Source organism: Fukomys damarensis, unplaced genomic scaffold, assembly GCF_012274545.1.
Source record: "Fukomys damarensis isolate Sample0158 unplaced genomic scaffold, DMR_v1.0_HiC HiC_scaffold_5, whole genome shotgun sequence".
Classification (NCBI taxonomy): Eukaryota; Metazoa; Chordata; class Mammalia; order Rodentia; family Bathyergidae; genus Fukomys; species Fukomys damarensis.
The window spans coordinates 28,692,593-28,713,124 of NW_022900917.1; the positions used below are offsets into that span (position 1 = coordinate 28,692,593).

At 32.6% G+C, this 20,532-nt stretch overlaps 1 protein-coding gene across 9 annotated transcripts in view; it reads right to left on the reverse strand.

Annotated features, from left to right (window-relative positions):
- The window catches only part of Ralyl (RALY RNA binding protein like), a 658,084-nt gene that overhangs the window by 339,499 nt on the left and 298,053 nt on the right, over positions 1-20,532 (reverse strand). For 8 of the 9 annotated variants that reach the window (XM_010645314.3, XM_010645313.3, XM_033760377.1 and 5 more), the window contains one exon: positions 7,044-7,322. The exons of the other annotated variant lie outside the window; for it this stretch is intronic. In XM_010645314.3, the coding sequence (XP_010643616.1) occupies positions 7,044-7,299 (256 nt within the window). In that variant the 5' untranslated portion in view covers positions 7,300-7,322. The remainder of the gene's footprint in view (positions 1-7,043; positions 7,323-20,532) is intronic. 9 annotated transcript variants of the gene reach the window in all.

Here is a 20,532-nt window from a genome sequence, read left to right on the forward strand (position 1 = left end):
AAACAGTTCAGTTCTTTTTTTTTTTTTTTTTCTTTTGTGAGTACAATGAAAAATCACTAAAATGTGAGGGTGGCATGTCTGGGTTTATATTTCGTACAGATCTCTACATCCAAAATGGTAGTTGGGGATAAAAACCCATTACTCTTAGGACATGCTTAACAGACTGTTACAAGTATTTAATTCTTTTCATCTTCTTATCTTTATTTGGTATCTCTCTCCAGTATCTTCCTTTCTTCCACTAACATTTCCATTACTTCCTCTAGGAACTAAAGGATTAAACAGTATTTTTACCATTTTTACATTAATAATTTAATTGACCATCTGCATTCATCATGTTCCCATCTTATATTCCTTCCACATTTGAAAATGTTTTATAACGTGAATGAAGATTATTGTCCAAAATAGAGAAATTTAATTCTCTGTGTGTGCTTTTTCTAACTAGACTTTGCTTCCTAAAGACAAGGATCTGTATGCAGGTTTTGGAAAAGATTATTTTTACAAATAAGTTTCTTTTAGTGTTGAGTTCTGCTTACTAATAATAGCTGACTTCTAAAGCTCATACATTGTGTCTTTTGCAAGCATTGTAACAGTAAAATAATCTGAAAATAAAGGTAATACAAATGTTCATAACGTAAGTGTAATCAAGCCAGTGCAATCAGTAGATATAAAATTGGCACTGATCTAAACTTAGTCTCTAACCTCTGCAGCTATTTTGATAGAAAAGGATGCTATCTGTGACCTCTTACAAAGATAGTATAAAACATTTTTAAGTGTTTTACACCTTTCAGATGATTTGTTTGTGGGAAAAAGTCTTCAATATAGTGAAGTTGAAATTCTAGTAAATACTTTCAACACTAATAAAATGTAGTATTCAAATTCAATGAAATAGTAAGAAGAGAACAAGCTAGCATTTTACCTTTTTAAAATTTAAATCAATTAAGCAAATAGAGTTCTATCTTTGTAAATATTTTGCATTATAAAAATGTTGCTTTTTACAAACATTTTTAAGAATTAATACCCTTATAGCTGGATTCTGATTTTGGGGGAGGAGAATCTGTAAATGATGTGAATCAAATGCAATCAATGATCTTTTGCACATAATATTTAGCAAGCCTCTACTTCCTCCCACCAGCAGGAAACCAGGGATAAAAGAATATCTTTTTTATGTTGCGATGCAATGTGCTGACGAACAGAAAATGCAGGAGTAAATCAATTAAATTATGGTCATATTTCCTTTTCTGAATGAAACCCACAATCCACACTGTAATACATGCTTATTAAAATGCAATACCAAAACTCTATCTCGCCACTCCACTTATTTCTTTGAATTCCTTTTAATGATCATAATCTCCAAACAAATACTAAGCAAATAATCAATCAAAATTCCTCAAATAATGAGTGTGACCTGGACATGAGAAAAAGAGACAGTAATGGGGAAATAAAGAGAAGATGATTTTGAAATCTGCTTGTGGAGACAGCCAGGCATGGCAACAAAAGGGTGCCATGTGCAGAGAGACAAAGGCATAAACCTGAAAGGAAATGGCACATGAACAGAGCCAGGAAGACACTCAAAGTAATGCCTACCTCACAGTCTAGGACATACTGTTCACCTTTATGAGGGACTTCACTTTCCATAGCTTCAATTACCTACAGTTAACGACAGTTTGAAAATTTAAAAATTCATAATTTCAAAATAATTTCATTACAGAATACTATTAAAATTGGCTTATTTTATTATAAAATGTTAAATCTCTTTGTGTACCTAATTTTTCAATTAAATTCATCAGAGGCATTTGTGTAATTTCATTAAAATGGTTACAATTCATTTATTTTATTCTCAAATTTTAATATCCTTGTGTACCTAGTTTATAAATTGAATTTATCAGAGGCATATGTGTGTAGAGAAAACCAGTGTAAATGGGGTTTGGTACTATCTGCAGTTTCAGGCATTCACTGGGGATTCTGGAGACCATCTGTAGATACAGGGATCCACTGTAAATTTTAAGAGAGAGAGAGAGAGAGAGAGGGCGCTGCAGATGTTCTTTGCGATTTGGATAAATACGTTTTTTTGTTTAATTGTTTTGGAGCAACAAAAATAGAAGTCTAACCCTAAGATAAGATATTACACTAAATTATATTTTGGCATACATTTAATAGAAATAACTTCCTAAAAGAAAACGTGGCAAAATTTCTCTCATATTGATAAAATGCATGGACCAACGAAATGACTTAAGGTATCTCCTTCTATGTTCTGATATACAGTTTAGTTTCTTTGTTTTTGGCTTTTTTGAGACAGGGTCTTGCTAGATAGTTCAGCCTGGCCTTGAACTCACTATGTAGCCCAGGCTGGCCTGGAACTTACAGGGATACTCCTGCCTCAGCCTCCTGAGTGCTGTGATTACAGGCATGCACCACCACGCTGACTGGTATACAATTTAGGAATCCATATTAACACAGAAAGAATAAAATATCCAAGAGATACAAAGTAATCAAAACCTTAGGCTGTGATCAGCTTTCAAAATCCATATTAAAGTTTTAAGTATGTTGTGCTCCGATATCTTAACATAGCTACTCTATGCACTGGTAAGTTTTAAGTAGGATTTAAAATAATGTCACATTTTATATAAATTTTGAAAACAATGTAAAATGCATCACTGTTTTAATAACTAAAACTTCATATTGGATGACATTTTTATGGTAAAAGATTTTTTTGTTGGTATATCTAAGATATCATATAATACAATTAGACAATTGGGATACTTGATCATAGATTTTCAAGTGTATTACAGACAGTAAAATCATCCTGACTAGTCTACAATGATTTACTTCCAATTGGCCTGTGGAGCATGTCTATCTATTCCAAAAGTTTTATAAAAGACAGATAATGAAACCTGCAAAGATAAATTTTCTCTACTACTTGTATGATTCAGTGGGCAGATCATGTTGATGTGGAACAAAACAGCTCTTGAAGAAAAATGTGTTGAAGGTCTCATAAATATGTTTTTATATACTAGAGTTGATACAGAAAATATTTGGGTAGATGGCCTTAGAAATGTGAAAATCTTTAGTTTTGGAGATAACAATTCTACACTATAAAAAAGACAATGTATGAGAAAATTTAGGAAAGTTGTAAATAGTAGTCCATTTTCTGTTAGTAGAACAAAATGCCGAAAGGTGGGTCATTATTTATAGAGAAAGTATTTATTTAGCTCACAGTTTTGGAGGCTCCAGGGCATAGCATGAACACCAGTTTGACTCTGGTAAATTCCTTGTAGTGAATGGCATCAAAATGGCAAGTGTTGGAGCAGGAAGAAGAGATTGCTATGGAAACAGGAAGAGGGGGTCTTGTTCCTTTCTCTAGGCCTCACATAATAAAGTTGCATTACATCTACAGTATCAAACTGAGGACCATACTAACAAATGGACCCTTGGCAAACAAACCATGTTCAAGCCAGCCATGGCACCACGGTAACTATAGCTTAGAGTTGGAGGATCAGATAGCTGTGGAGAAAATTCTTTTCTTTTTGTTTTGTTTCAGGCTTACTGGTCTAAAAGCTGGTGGGGTCCTAGGGATACACCTGGGCACACTGTTCCTAGACAAGGGGAGGGGTGGGGTCTTACTAGCAGGTTCACCTATTTCATGGCCTCGCAGGCAGGGATATGGATTTAGATTTCTGCCTCCCAACATCTCTGAGTGTATCGTCCTCAAATTCTCTTTGACAGATCCCAGACCCAATTCCATGACCTCTTTGGCCCATAACTGCACCCCAGTCCAGATGGGCCTCATGTCTCCTTCCCGCTCTCTCCCTCTCTCTGCCAACTACTTATTGAATCACTGATCACCCACTTTCTATCCTTTTCCTTCTTCTCACTCTTTCGCCTCTATCACTTGAGATGTGTGTTCTTTCAGCAGACTCTAAACAGATGTACTTGTTTTTAGCTTTATATCACATTAATTCCTCCATCTGACTTCTGGGTTATTCTTTCACACTAAAAAACACTGTAGCCCATTATTCCATGGGTGAAAAACTGTTAAAGGCTCTTTTTCTTGAAGCATCAAAACAGCTACTAAGAACATTTACCATTTTATAAGTGATAATGTTCATCACATGTATAATTTATTCTTATTTTAATGCTACATCTATAAATTTCACAGAACTACAAGAACTCACATTTGAATGGTGAGTTTTTCCTAGTAGCACTGATGTTTAACTCTAACCCTTTACTGAATCATAGAAAGATTTTTAAACACAAGGTGATAATGAAAAGGTTGTCCTTTCAGAAGATGATACATGAATATGGACTATTTAAAAGCAAATAAAATAAATGTAGTTAAAAGTATTGACCCAGGGCATTGTTTAATATTAATTTTTCCTACTTGGAGAAGAAAGAAGAAGAATATAGGTTGTGACGCATGAAGCTAGTATCAGTTCCATGTGATATCTACTTTTTACCCATGATCAATTCACTCCACATAAAGGATAGTCATTATCTTCTAGGGGCTCAAAATCGTAAAGGGTTTATTTGAAAGTCAAAAAAATCCAACAATCAAGTGACTGACTTGAGTCTAAATTATTCCCAAGTCACTAAAACACATGTGTAGTACTTAAAGCCCAAAGTGCACACTATACCAGTTGGAAAGTAAAGTTCTTTGTCAGTATTTGACTGAGTGAGGAAATTCCTATAAAGAAAAGGTCGTTGCCTGAGTTTCTAGTGATGTGGTTTAAGAAAAGATGGCTATGTTCAGGTACTGGAGCTGAAAAGAAGTTATTGGTTAAATTGTAAAACACTTGCTTTTTATGAAAAAATCACTTAGATTAAAAAGAAGATGGGATAAGTTGGGTTGGAATTGAAAGAATAGTCTTTGCCTTGGATTTCATCCCAAGGGGTGATTATGGCTTTCTAAAATACATACTCTGGAGATTATCCTGAAGAAAAAAACTAAAAAAGGCTGGAAGAGGAATGACTTTGTATGAGAAATGGTATCTTATTATAGCTATAATTTAACTTTGTGCCTTTCCAAGTAAAATGATCTAGTGTTATCATGTTTTTCTTTTAGGTTTGTTCAAGTAAGGCACTACATTGGTAGTATGAATATTTCTTTTTCTCCATTACATTCTTCTACAAAAAAGATAGTGATCAGCTGGGTAGTTACAGGGAACAGGATTACAGAAATGTAGCTATAATTCATTTAAAAGTGAATCAAACTTATAAATGACCTTATATTTATAATCAATTTTTTAAAAATTCTAATAAGTAAGTGCATTTTGTCATAAGTGTAGTTTTCCCTGAAATTGGCTGAGATGGGGCTCTGAAATAAGAATTTCAACTTAGAAAGGAAAATAGCAAAATGGAGACATCAAGGAAAACATAAAGAAACAAAGAGAAAATACCCAATGTCTTCTGCAGAGCACCCCCTTCTTTAAAGTATAAAAAGATAAGCGGGATAAATGTAAATTAAAACTGTTGTTTGTATATAATCACTATATTTGGGTGCAGGCACTTATATGCAACATTTTCCCTCAAAAGTATTACCTCCAATTTCACTCATACTGTAATGAATTTCATACCTTAAACATTTTTCTTAACTATCTTATGTAAGTTGGTAACTCTCTTCTAGCTTGATTTCCCAATGCTTCTTTCATACGCTTCTTAGGCTTTATGTTTGTAGATATATGACAAAAGTAATAACAAATTAAAATACATAATCTAGATAACTAATATGGGTTATGAACACATTTTTAATAGAGTAATACAATGTACACTGAAGGCAAAGGAATAGGAAACTATTTTACATAGGTCAGTCAGGAAGAGCTCTCTGGAGGTAAATTTTGAAAACACTATATGGTAAAGAAAGGAGCTTAATTAACAGTGGGAATAGCTAATCAAAGCCTCTAAAGTAGGACTAATTTTGGAATGCTTGAGGCACATTAAAGGGACCAGCATTATATGAATGGTGCAGGAAGGCAGAGAGAACAAGGAGAGAGGCTAAAAGATATGACAGTGTAGGTCATTGTTGGGCACTATAGATCTGCTGTAGAATGTGATTCTTATTCTGTATCATAAAAGCTTTAGAGGTTTCAAAACAGATTAATGCCATAATCTACCTATGTTTAAAATAAGACATTCTTGTAAGAGTGCAAAGGAAAGAGCTATGAAATTCTCTTAGTACTCTTCCGGTATAAAATGGAGGCACACGTGAGATATTCCTCAGGACATGTTGAAGAAGACTAGGTTTAGATACACAGATAAGACAATTTGATGATGGATTATATTTGGGATGGGGGGTGAACAGACAAATCAGAGTTGATACCTAGATTTTTATTTTAAATATTGTATGAATAAGAGTTTCATTAGTTGAGAGAGAGGTTTAAGGGTGAAACATGTTGATAGTGTAGAAAATCAAGAGTTTTGCTAGGAGATAATTTTGCAAATTCAACAGTTCATGTTGTATAGAGTCAGTTTGAAATATAAAACTGCATAGGGCAAAAGACATGCTAAGAAATCATTGATTTATTGTTGCATTTTTCTGCATGTAGAAAAACATCACATTAAAATCTAATTTTCATTGTTTATCTGTCTAATAATTTAAAATATTTTCGGCTTTTCTTTTCATTTTACTTCAAACTACATTCATTTTTGTTTTTGAAAAATACAGTTTTACTCTTTGGACATCAGGTACAAATCGAACTATTGCATATAATTGAACAGGGATGATATTCAAGATCCCTAACTACATGAGTGAATTCTGTTCTAAAAAATAAAAAATGTGAAGAGTATTTATCATTTGCCTGGCTCTGTTGGGACTTGGGGAAGTAATCTGTTCTGATGTCACAGTTACAGATTTGTAGAGAATGTGTGTTGTCTACAAGTAAAGCAATATGGGAACAAGAAAACACTGTGAATTAGAAACATTCAAACACTATAATTGGTTAAAGAAGACATAGATATCACTGCGCTGCTGGCTTCTAAAAAGTGAAATCATATGCAGTTATGTGCAGAGACTAAAACAATACTGTGAAATTCACAGCAGAGTGGCTTACCAAGTGGTTGGCCTGCAATGATCCTGGCATTTTCTCCAGCCACGGCAGCTCTCGCGTGTCGCTCACTCATATACTGTACGAACGCGTAACCTTTGTGAACTGAGCAGCCAACTATTTTCCCGTACTTTGAAAAAATGGCTTCAATGTCAACTTTCTTGACGATGGCTGTATTTAAATTGCCGATGAACACACGGGAGTTGATGGATTTAGGATCATTCTTATTGGTGACGTTGCTGGTCTGTGTTTTGCCAGTCATGGTTGGCTCACCTTGTTTTAATCCTTAAACAAATAAACAAAAAAAAAAATCCAAAAGCAATGAGAAAGTAAGTAATTATATTTAATGGGTATCACTGGCTTTTAATATTTTTCAGTATTTTATTCAAGAAATCTCAAATTCCTGTTACTGAATTTGTTGAGAAGAAAATTGCATAACATAAAAGTACCCATTGCATGGCTAAATGCAGTAGAAAATATTCATAATTACTTAATCTAGAGTTTTAAATAAATTCTTGATTTATCCATAATTCATACCTGAATAATGACTAAACATTTCGTAATTACTCTTATTTTTAAGTATAATCATTTTTTCAGGAGAAAGTACAAAGAATGAGCAGTTTTTCATAAACAACGACAAAAAAAACCAACATAGCTAAGGTCTGATGATGAATGGGATACTACAAAGCCACCTCCACGTACTTTTTGCATACATTTTTATTTCTACATTTTAATAAATATACATATTTATCTATTTCAATATCAGAACCCTACTGTCAGAAACCAAAAATTGAATCCATTATAGGCTGTGGAAAAGAAAAAAAAAAGGGTATTGAAATCAGAAGTTACATAAGAAAATTTAACATTAGCACAATTTTGAAAAAAAAAAGAATTCACCAGAATTCTGTACATGCTTTTTAACTGAATCAAAACTATGTCCGTTTTTAAAATAAATACATCTAGCCAGTGTTCATCAATGATCGGTAATTACAGGTAACTGCTAAAATTTTATTCTCAATCTCATTTATTTATTTCTTTAACAAAACACTATGTTGCCCAATAACTGCTAAAATTTTTAAAAACTATTTTCTGAGCTTGGGGGAATGCTTAAGAGTGCTTCATTATACTCAATGAAATTTATTTCCAAGTACTTTACAGCTTACAGATTGAGGTCTAAGAGCTCAAAATTTTACTTAGCAATATTTATGAAGTTGCATATTTGCCAGGCATCATCTTCTATAGTACCTATTAATCTAAAGCAGCCATTAATTTGAAACTAAAAGTTCACAAGGTTATACTCTCTGACATTAATGATCATTGTTTAACATTGGCTAATTGGTATACTTTGTCAGTAATTACATATTTATGTGAAGGCAGTTGTTTAAAATATTATAGCTATGAACATAATGCATTTGATTTTTAGAATCATTTTAAGTGACATTTCTAAATTAAACATTAAGGTGGCAGAAGCCCTAACAGCATATAAATTGAACATGCATGAAAACTTACTCACTATGCAACTATGCATTTAATATAGAAACTTCTAAAATCAAGGGCAACCAAGCAACAAAAAAATGTTTCAGATAAAGTTGTTTATGATTACATCTGGCATTATTAAAGTTTCACTTCAAAGAGAATCCTCATATATTGCATATGTCTTTATAATAAGGGACAATCCAAGTAACAAAATATCATGTACAAGAAAGAGTAAGATATCATTAGAAACAAAGATTATAATGCTGCCTTGTATGACTGCAGTTTAATAACATGTTCATGATTCTTTTATAAATTACTCATGCTAGTATTAAAGGAGGGAAAGCGGATCATTTTTTCTAAAAAATCCTACAGTCTGAGATATTGCACACCTTCAGACACTGAAAATTAAAACAAAAAAGCTTAGGTATGTGTATGTAAAAATATTAGCTTCTTCATTTTACCTAGTGTAGGTTCTTTCTTACTAGTATAAGCCAAGGTCAATTATATAATACACACAAATCATATTATCTTACATTTGCTCTCATGTTACAAATATTATCAGAAAAATAGTACTTTTTTTCAAGGGCAAGTATTTTATTTTGTGGTAGACATTGTACTTCCTGGACAGAGATACATTGCTTAAAATGTACACACAAAAAGTGTTAGATAAATTGCAAAACAAAAGAGAGATTAAGAAACAGAGAGATAGATCTTTCTCAAAGAGGAAGGGGATCAAGAGAAGGAGGAAGGGAGGAGGGCTGGGAGGAAAAGGGGATGATAAAAGGAATTAAGATGTGTTACATATATGCAAAAGCTCCACACAAGGAATGCAAATATTATATATTTACAAACATGAACTAATATAGAAAATGATCTGAAAATTTTTTGAATGTTTCAGTGTTCATGGATTAATAGAAAAAAAGAATAGCGGCGAATAGAGCTTTGTAGTTTGCATTTGAGAATGGGCCTCAGTCATATTTAGTGTGAAGGTCCATTAGTTCTCCGAGCTCTGACTGTCAATGTGAACATGCTGTCTTTGACGCAGCCCATTTACCATTATGTGGATGAGTCTCATGACTGACTCTATACTGCCAACTCCACACTGGAATTGTAATTAATGACTACTAAGCATCCTAAAATATGTAAAAGATTATCTTCTCTCCCACAAAGACTGACTTCCCAGTTTTTATTTTTTAAATTAATTTTATTGGTACATTTTAGGTATACAGTATAATGACATCTGTCATTGTTAATTTGTACCTTTACATAATCTATCTTAGTTCTTGTTTTTTTTCGCTCATCCACCTGCCCTCCCTTCAACCCCTCCATCCCTATTTATAGAGACTCTGTTTCCATTTTTCATTTAATATTAATTCATTTCATATTAATTCCATTCCTTCTTTCATTTCCCCATCCCTGCCCATTTCCCCTTCCCCTTTGTCCCTTTTCTTCCTATTTCACATTATCTATTATACCTTTTAGTGCTTATTTACACTGGCTTCCCAGTTTCTGTAAATGTTAATGAAAAGGAATTTTTTTATGTTCTATATTATATCAACATTCTCTAAAATCAAGCTGCAACATGATTACTAACGTACTCTCACTTGGTAACTAGTGCAGTAGTTAATCACTTGAAGCAGGACTTTTACTTTGAGCCATGGTTGAGTAATAGGGACTAAAATAACCCTCTTGATAGTAGGTAGCCATTCTTTTGGTGCACGATAAAACCTCAATGCTATTTTAATTTGCATTTCTCTGATGGCCAGAGATGCTGAACATTTTTTCATGTATTTATTGGCCATCTGTGTCTTCTGAGAAGTGTCTATTCATCATTTCAGTTTCCCATTTTTTGACTGGGCCTTTTATTTTGAGGGGTCTATTTTGTTTGAGCTCTTTACATATTCTAGGTATTAGCTTTCTGTCAGAGGAGCAGCTGACAAATTTTTCTCCCCATTTTGTAAGTGATCTCATTCTTTTGGTTGTTTCCTCTGCTGTGCAGAATCTTTCTAAATTTGATTTAAATCCGTTTCCTGATTAAGTCAAACAATAACAAATGCTGACTAGGTTTTGGGGAAAAGACACCCTTTTACATTGTTGAGTAAAACCACTAGAAAAAATAGTATGGAGATTCCTCCAAAGACTAAACTACAAATTCCATTTGACCCAGCCATTCTCATTGTAGATATCTTGCAGAAAGAGTTAAAGACATCATAGGACAGTAATACATGTAGAACCATGGTTACAGCAGCACAGTTCATAACAGCTACATCATGGAGGCATCCCATACATCCATCAGCAAATGAATGTGCGAAGTAAATGCGTTATTTATACTCTAACATAAAAGGGATAAATCTGAAACATTTGTAAGACAATGGATGCACCATGAGACTACAATTTTAAGTAAGATAAATCAGACACAGCTTATATATCGTATCAATTCACTCATATGAGAAACCCAAAGTAACACTAAAGACCAAAAGAAAAGACAGAAAATAAGAATCAATGAGATAGATCTTTTATAAATGGGAACGGAATCTAGAGATGGAGAGAGGGTGAGGGAGGGAAGAAGAAGAAAAATAATCAAGATACGCTATATATGTGTATCTACTCCCCACAATGAATGTAATCTTTATGCAGGACTAACTTGTACTAAAAGATGATATTAAAAATAGATATTATTGACATTCCTAATAAACTCAGGAACACAAAACAAAACAAAAATTTAAGCCTCTCAACTCAATTAGAAAACAACCACTATGGAAATCTGCATGGAGATTTCTCAAAAAACTAAAAACAGAAATTCCATTATATCCAGCTATTAAAATTCTAGGTACCTTCCCACAAGAGTTAAAAACGTCATACAACAGAGACGTATACATACCCATGTTTATAGCAGCACAAATTATAATAGCTAAATCTTGGAAAAAGTCTATATGTCCATCAACAGATGAATGGATGAATAAAATGTGGTATTTATATACAAGGGAGTACGACTCTGCCATAAAGAAGGACAAATTAGAGTCATTTTTAGGAAAATGAATGCAGCTTGAGACCATAATGTTAAGTGAAATAAATCAGACACAGATTAAATTAAAAATTTAATACATAAATAATTATGAAATAAAAGACATAATAGGGGGAAAAAAAAGAAAGAGAAAAAAAGTTACTGTAATCCAACACGGACAAGGTATCTAAAAATATATCTTGACTAAATACAATTGTCTTACATGTTTTCGGTCTATTATTCAGGTTATTAATCTGTATATATAATTAACTTTATAAGATCTTTAAATAAATAAAGAGAGGCAAATGAAAAGAGAGATAGAGGGAAGGAAAAAAAGAATTAGAATGTGTATGTTATCTACATATACCAACTCTCTACAGTAAATATAATCACTTTGTACTGCAAATATGTACTCATGAAAGTTAAAAAAACAGGCAAACATAAGTGGAGAAAGTGTTATTCAGCATTAAAGCATTAAAGCGTGCTATGTGAAAAAACAGAAAATGAGGCCTGGGTTAGACCCAGTTTTTGCCTGGGAAGTATTTCAGGCCCTTGAGTAGAAGAGAGGGGTTAGGAAGGAAGAACTGCAAGCAGAGACAGTTAATCTCATTGAGTTGAGGAGACTAAGATGAGACTCGGAGTGTGTGAGAAGGGTAGAAACTGAGGTAGTTTTCTAAAGAAAAGATAGCTCTACAGAAAATGAACTTGAGAAATTTGTTTAGTGAAGTCCGTTAAATCTATGCTCACTTCTAAAACAGCTGCAAAGTGCAATACTCCATGTGACTCGTTGACAATGTACTGGGAAGCTGAGAACTGAATGGTTTGAAGACCCACAAAAGGCTGAGTGAGAACCAAATTCCTGTCACCAGTAGTGGAGAGGACACATGCACTCCTGGGAGCATTAAGTTTAGATTTCAGTAAAACTGGACCTTAGTAATGGGCATAAGTGATATCTAGAGTGAAGATACAACCTAGTAATGTTCTAAAAATGAAATATAAAATTAAAATAACCAAGATGCCATTAAGGGTAATATTTCTCAAAAGCAACAACAACAACAGAACTCAGACAATCATGAAATGCACCATCTTCAACATCCACTCAGATTCTAGTGACTTAAGAATTTGAAAAATATGTCTAATAATCAAGAGAAAAATGCAAAATATAAAAAAAGAATAAAATGAAACCGTGAAGGAAAAACTTAACAGTAATTATTTTTAAAATCATTGGATGGCTACTATAGGTGGTAAGATGGGAGAACAGACATGTAAATTTGAAGCTCTAATACTACTAGAGAATATCTAAAATGCAGTATACTGAGAAAACTCTGAAACATAAACTAAATAGAGCTGTTTAGCATACAAATATCTTTCCAAAGACCCACAAGAACTAAAAGAAAACTATTAAAAACAGAAGCCAAATATTTTCTAATTTTGATAAAAATGATAATTTCACAGATAGGCCCAAGAATTTCAATGAATCTCAAGCAGAATAAATCCACAGGAAAACCATACCAGACACATAATAATTAAATTAGTAAAAATCAGCAATTAAGAAGAAAAATTCAGGGAGCTGTCAGTCATTGGAAAAAGCCTATGAAAGAAAAAAATGAGAAGCAACAGTCAAAGAAATGTTACAAGTATGAAACAAATCATAGGAGAAAAATTTTTTTGTTCTTAATTTAGAAGTTTAAGTAGACTTAAAGTGTTTATAAAAGCTAATATAAAATAAAAGTTAAACTGAAAATTATTTGGCGCCATAGAATTTTGGTAATGATAAGTCCTCTCTCAAATCATAAATAATATGTTTAGAATAAATAAATCTTGTTTACTTGTCTTCTTTGAGTAAGATGTCTGTCTGTCTTTGAGTCTCAACAGGATACATTAATGCTTAATTAAAAGCATATCTAAAATGTGCTTCAGAGCAAATACTTTTAGAGAAGGTAAAATTAACAGACTGTAATCTCACCTGTCTTCCATATTGAGGGGCTTCAATTGTCAGTAAAAATTTTAAGAATTACAATCATTCAAATATGAAGCCAACAACAATAATAAATAATAAGAGAGTCAACCAACAATACTGATACATACTAAACTAAAGAACCCAGAAAAAGATGAAAAAGACACACTAAAAAATAAAAAAGAGGGATGGGAATTTAGCTCAGTGGTTCCACCACCTATCTTAAAAGCATGCAAGGACCAGAGTTCAATCCCCAGTACCAAAGAAAAAAAAAGAACAAATTGTTCCTTAAAAGTTATCTGAGGAGTCTAGAAATATATGCAAATGAGTGCCATGATATAAGATGAAAAGGCAAATGTTGAAGATTTAAAAATTAAAACTGTAACCTGTGACAAAGGACATGCCGAGAAAACTTCCTAAAGTATGTAATATTTTAACTTATCATCAAAAGATATAAGAATTCAACAGTGATACAGTTAAATTCTCAGCATATATGAGACATTTGTTTTTTCAAATATTTAAAATTCATCTACATGTACTACAATATTTTCATTAAACAAATTAATATAAAGTTGCTAATATTCATAATTAGCAAAATAGGAAAAAAACACAAATAAACTATTTATTAATACTGAAACAATAAGTAGTACAACCATTTGGTAAAAAATCTTATCTCCAAATTGCATTGAAGGTGTTCCTATAGAGTATTTGGTGATTCCCGTTACTGATAAAGATAAATGTCACAATTGTGGTAAAAATTCAGGTCCTATGCCTCAAACTGCTAGGAGTCTTGTTTGTTTGCTTTTGCTTTTTTTTTTTTTTTTTTAAGACAGCGTCTGGCTATGTAGTTTAAACTGGACTTGAACTCACTCTGGAGCCCAGACTGTTCTTGAACTCACAGCGATCCTCCTGCTTTAGCTGCCTAAGTGCTGAGATTACAGACATGTGCCACCACATCGAAGTCAAGGTGCTTTTTGAAAGAAAAAAAATATAGTGTTCTAAAAATAAAGATTTGGGAATATGTAAATTTGAATGTTAACAGTTACATGTGAGAGAAAAATATAATCCCAACCTGCATACATTTAGCAGTTAAAAATGTTTATTTTTTAACAATTTTTAATATTAAAAAAACCCTATAAATTAGAAGACTATTTTATTATAATGTATATACCTACTGTCATTACTTATTTGAATAATATCCATTTTTTATTTTCTTAAATAGTCTTATGAGATACAACTTAGTGGTTGTGTAGTAATAAAACTATATCATCATTTTCTTTTTATACTTGATGGTCACTGTTTCCAAATTTCTTAGGTCAGAAAAATATGAAATGAACTCTCAGAAATGCAATCAAGACAAATTCCCAGGATGGAAATCTGTGGGTCAACCAGGATGGGCAGTACTAGTTATCAATCCTCCACTACCTTGCAGAATTGTTGAGAATTTTTCTATTCCCACTGGCAGGGTAGGAAAGTGCCTGTTTGAGCATGTGGAAAGCAATTTTGACATCTGTTGATTACTGACTAAACATGACATTCAAAAGTATTTGAAGAACCAAGATAGATTAGGTAAAGGTACAAATTTCCAGTGATGAATGTCATTATATTGTATAGCTAAGATGTATCAATAAAAATGAATAGACACAATCATAAAAAAAGAAGTATTTTTCATTCATTAGTTTTAGAGGGAATGAATGGGCCAGAGCTAAGACTGAGATGCTCTGATCTGCAATGGTAGATGAAGGTTAAGAGTTAAGCTAGTGTGGTTTTTCTATAAAATGGAATATTGCTCAGCCATAAAGAATGAGAAAATAGATTCATTCATAGGAAAATGGATACATATGGAAGATATACTCCTAAGTGAAATAAATAAGGCACACATGTGTAAATACTGAATAGTTTCCCTGGTGTGAATAATCTGCAATAATACAGAAGATCCTAATAATATTACTGACATTGAGAAATGGGAAGAAAGGAGCTAAAGGTGTAGGGAAGGTGGGATGGGTAGGGGAAGGGTAATAAGGGAAAAGAAAAAAAAATGGGAGATAGTGAAAAGATGGAAATAAAGTGTTTGTAGATGGAGAGGGGAGGAAGGGGTGAAGGGGTGAAGGGAGGGCAGGGACAAGGGGAAAAATGATAACCAAGACTTGTTATATAGAAGTACAAGATCCCAACAATGAATGTTAACTGTACTGTATACCTAAAGTGTACCAATAAACTCAATTAAAGTTGAAAAAAAAGTTAAACTAGGCTGGAATTAATAATAAAAAATAATTCCTTTATACTGTACTGAGAGAAATTAAATAGTTTTGGATTTTTCCAGGCATGTCACTACAGAAAGTGATTAGTATTTCAAAAATGTAAAAAAACTCATTTTGCTTTTCTTTCTTAAATGCACTTTGTTAAATCTGTAGTTATTTAAAAAATATATTGGTGTCACAATAATATGCATTTGGTGATTATTAAAAATTGCTAGTTTATTGCAAAGAAATTAAAAATACTGCACATGAAAATTCTTAATCTGTCAGAAGTTTTCCATATTAGTATTTCAATTCAGCTCTACAATTAGTATGAATAATAGTCAAAACAAAAGTAATATTTTCTATTTGTAAGTTTTTGAAAACACTGATTATATTGACATCAAATTCTTCTTTCCACTTATAAAACTATGCTCCTCAGGCAATGAGTATAATATTGTGGAAATAGTACCGTATATGAAGCTATCACCCCACTTTTCATTTTCCTTCATATTTCTTTTGTGCATGAAAAAGTTTTAAAAATTTATTTCTAAAAAGGGACTGCTGAAATTAGAGATAGCATTATTAATTTCATATAAATGCATCGAGAAATACTTAGGATAAAATTGGCTTAAAATCTGAGTGGATACAATCAAGAAATTTTTAGAAATTGTATGAGTGATAATTTTTTATTCAAAAGCTCATGAAACAATAAAATGGAGTACAATATAAACTGAAGTTGTACAAAATTTAGAATGACATCAATTTTTAGAGTAAATATTGTTAACTAAAATATCTGAAGAGACCAGGTACGAATAGCACCATTAGTATGTAAGAAATAAGCAGGTTTTATCTGGAGATTGAAACTAAATAACTGAATAGAAAGCAAAAATAAATACTTAATAATTTATAATGTAATATTTACTTATGCTATTTTTGTATTAGTTATTGTAATTATTAATTAAAATCAATTGGTAGTGGTAAGCCAACATTTAAAACAGTTAAGAATTGAAAATATTAATAAAAATTTGTATTCAATGTTATTAAGTGCTTTGATAGACTATTTGGTAATGGAAGGTGTTAAACTCTCTCCAGGCAATGATTAATGATATTGTACAGATGAAATCTTAATTGGTGAAAGTTCATGTCTATGAGAGACCATTACTTTGGTCCATAAAACAGTCACCACATCTATGTGAAAACTGTGGCAAACATGAAGAACACTGGCTAGGCCAGGCCAACTATCACAATAAGGTAGGAAACAACCTTTGTGACTCTCTTTTATTGATGTGTTACTTGCACTATTCTCTTTGATTTGAACTGCTGTAACAACATACCATAATGGAATATCTTTGATAATAGAAAATTATTCTTAACATTTTTTGAGAAATTGAAAGTAAAGCTGACTTCCCTCATTAGATCTTGGGGACAGGTCTCTCTCTTTGAGAAACAGATGGCTGCCTTATCACTGTGTCCTCACAATAAGAAAGGGAGGAAGGAAAAAATATGAGGAAATGAAAAAATGGAAATAAAGTTTTTGTAAATAGGGAAGGGAGGAGAGGGTGAAGGGAGGGCAGCGGAAAGGGGAAAAACTAGGACCTGTCATGTAAAGGTACAAGATCCCAATGATGAATGTAACTGTACTGTATACCTAAAATGTACCAACAAACTCAATGAGAAAAGAAAATAAAAGAAAGAAAGGGAGGAAGGAAGGAAGGGGCAGAATATGAATCTCTCCCTCTTGTTCTATTTATACAAGTCCTATTACAGGTTCTCATTTTCATGATCTCATCTAAACCAAATTATCTCCTAAATGCCCCACATCCAAATGCTATCACACTGGAGGTTAAGATTTCAACACATGAATTTTGCAGTTACAGTTCCATTTACAGTAGTTCATATTACCCAATTATAAAAGAATTCACTTTTCTTTATTTTTTGGTACTGGGGATCGAATTTGGGTCCTCATCCTTGTGAAGCAGGCAGCAGAACCATTGAGCTAAATCCCCAGCCCAAAAATTCACTTTTAATTTTGGAGTTTTGGAGAAATGGAACAAGTTTCCTCTGGGCCAATACAGACCTTACCGACTAGTGTCCTAATCTAGTCTTTCATACATCATCATGTAAGTATTTTCTATCCAATCCATAAGAAATCCAATGAAATCTTTATAAAGAAAATTAAATATCAACCTTAAATTGGATAATTAAATATCAACCTTAAGTTAAAAATGAGATTCAAAGATTAAAACAAAACAAAACAAAAAAAAACTGATGGAAAATCTCAGACATTTTTACGTCAAATGACTATCCTGAACTGCACTTGTATTCTCTGTAATATTCTCCAAACTTGTATAATTCTATGAAATTTAGTTCATGTGATAATCTAAAAAGCTTTCTCCTCTTACAAAATGAACTTTTATTCTTAAATATCAAGATGTTGTAATTATAGTTCTACTATGATTTTGTACTGCTTAACATGACCTTGTCAGAAGATTGCGTTGAGTCATACAGAAAAGTCAAAGCAACAATCCGGGATTCTTTTTACTTAACTGGGTCAATAAGGTCAACAAGGGTCAGTACCCACTTGTGACACAGGGTCTTGGGAAATGAATCAACTAGGAAACAAGCTTCCTCTGAGCCATGGACCATGCTGTGACTGGCACTGCATCTACACTATTAGGGATTCTGCACTAAGAACAGACACAACAACCCTGTGGCACTGAATGCTGTTTGAACCATTATTTGTCAGAAAGTCAGGAACCATGAAACACCATTATCCTGGTTTGTGGTTGGTCATCAACCTCCAATGGAAACCAAAACCTATTTGAAAAGATCCCTGACTGGGTTGGGAAAAGTCAGTTCAAAATAAAGTAGGAGAAGCAGTAAGCAGTGCTTTTTAAACTTTGATCAACTATTTTTTTAAGCCTATTACAGACATTGCTTATAAACATTCTGTGTATGTAGGAGACTGAATTTCAAAACACTATAAATCATTAACACTATCTCAAAAAGGACAGTTCTGCAACTCTTAGTTTCTACTTAATAAGCATAAAGCATTTCTTGTATATCTGCCATTCTTCTAAGTGCTTACTAAATATTCATTCACTACAGTAGTTTTTCCTTTATTTCTTCTGGAATCTGGAGTATTTGCAAAGAAATGTTTTAAATTCTTTCAGGAAGATACCAATCTCTATAGTGCTCAAGATTTCTGCATTGAGAGGCCTCATCACCACTATAACTAATCATATTATGTTGGGGAGGACAGCCAGAAGCTAAGATTAATTGTATGCTTTATATTGAGAAATAACAGCTGATAAAGTATTTGAGAATGCCTATTTTCTTTTAACTTTTTCTAATAAATATAACATCTACTAATCTACACACTTGAAATGCTTTCTCTGAAATAATATGGAGTAGAAAATATAACTTTGTATTCAGCTTCTGAGTAATCTAATAAATCATATAACAGTTTACATTAATGAAATTAAACAAGGAAAGTATGGAAAAAAAGGCAAAACATATTTATTTCTAATCAAGGTATGATGTCAGTGATAGAGAAAAGAGAATTATTCTTGTGTATATACTGGAATAAAAATCTGTTCTATTCCTCATATTCATACATTGAATAAAATCTCTGTCTCTTTTTTAAATCTCTCAGGTCACGTAAAGCTGAATTTCAGGGGGTAAACATTGTTACACCCACAGGAGAAATTCACTCATTCTTAGTTAACAGGTCCATTCCATTCTTGTCCTCTTTGTTCAAACTGTCAGGCATGACAGTTCCCTCAGGAGTTAAGTTTAGACCACTAAGTGATTTCATGTAGGCTAGTAAACTGCCTGCAGAGATGAACAACTTTCAATCATTATTGAAGTAGCGCTGGCACACTGGCTCTACAATAAAAGGTGTTAAATCTCGCAACCAATGTCCTCTACTCTCACAAAATATAAATAAATGCATTACAATAATAATTTCCTCCGGAATAGGTAAATGATTAAGGTTGAATTAAGTAGCACAGAAAAACTTGTATAGTGAAAATTCATTTTGTATCTGCAGATCAGATAAAGTTCTGGTTTACAGAGTCCTTAAACTCAACTGTTAGCTATGAATGTAGACTCTGTTATAAATGATAGCATCTAGCAATGTATGTACTGCAGATGACTGACCCAGAGCACAATTTCTCAGTGGAATAAAACCAACACTATTGGTGCAATAGTGTGATGATAGACAAATGCCCATTTCTTCCTTCTATTTACCTATATAAGGCAGAATTTGTATAAAACATTGTGAAAATTCTAAGAAATAAACAAATATGACTTCCCTTCTCTGGAATAAGTGATACAGTATTATTATTAAACATCACCCATCTATAAGCTTAGTAAAGATTAAGATTCTTAAAATGTTATATAACTACTCATTATTTTTAGTAGTGATTTTAGAAAGTATCACTTCAATGCATATATTTTAATCATAAACATCCCCTATTCCCCTCATATTTAGCCGCTCTTTCTTATTCCCTTTCTCTTCTGCAATAATAACATTCCTTCTAGTATCATGCCATCTTCTTTTTAGTATACATATTAAGGAGGACATGTGCTACTTGTCTTATTTAGTCCGGCTTATTTAACATAACATGATGATTTCTAGTTCCATCTACTTTCCTATAAAGGATAAAATTTTGTTTTTCTTTATGACCGAATAATACTCCATAATGTATATATACTCATAGGCTGATTCCACAGCATAGCTATTGTGAATGGTGCCACAATACACATAAGTATGCAGGTATCTCGATAGTATGCAGGCTTTAATTTCTCAAGCAT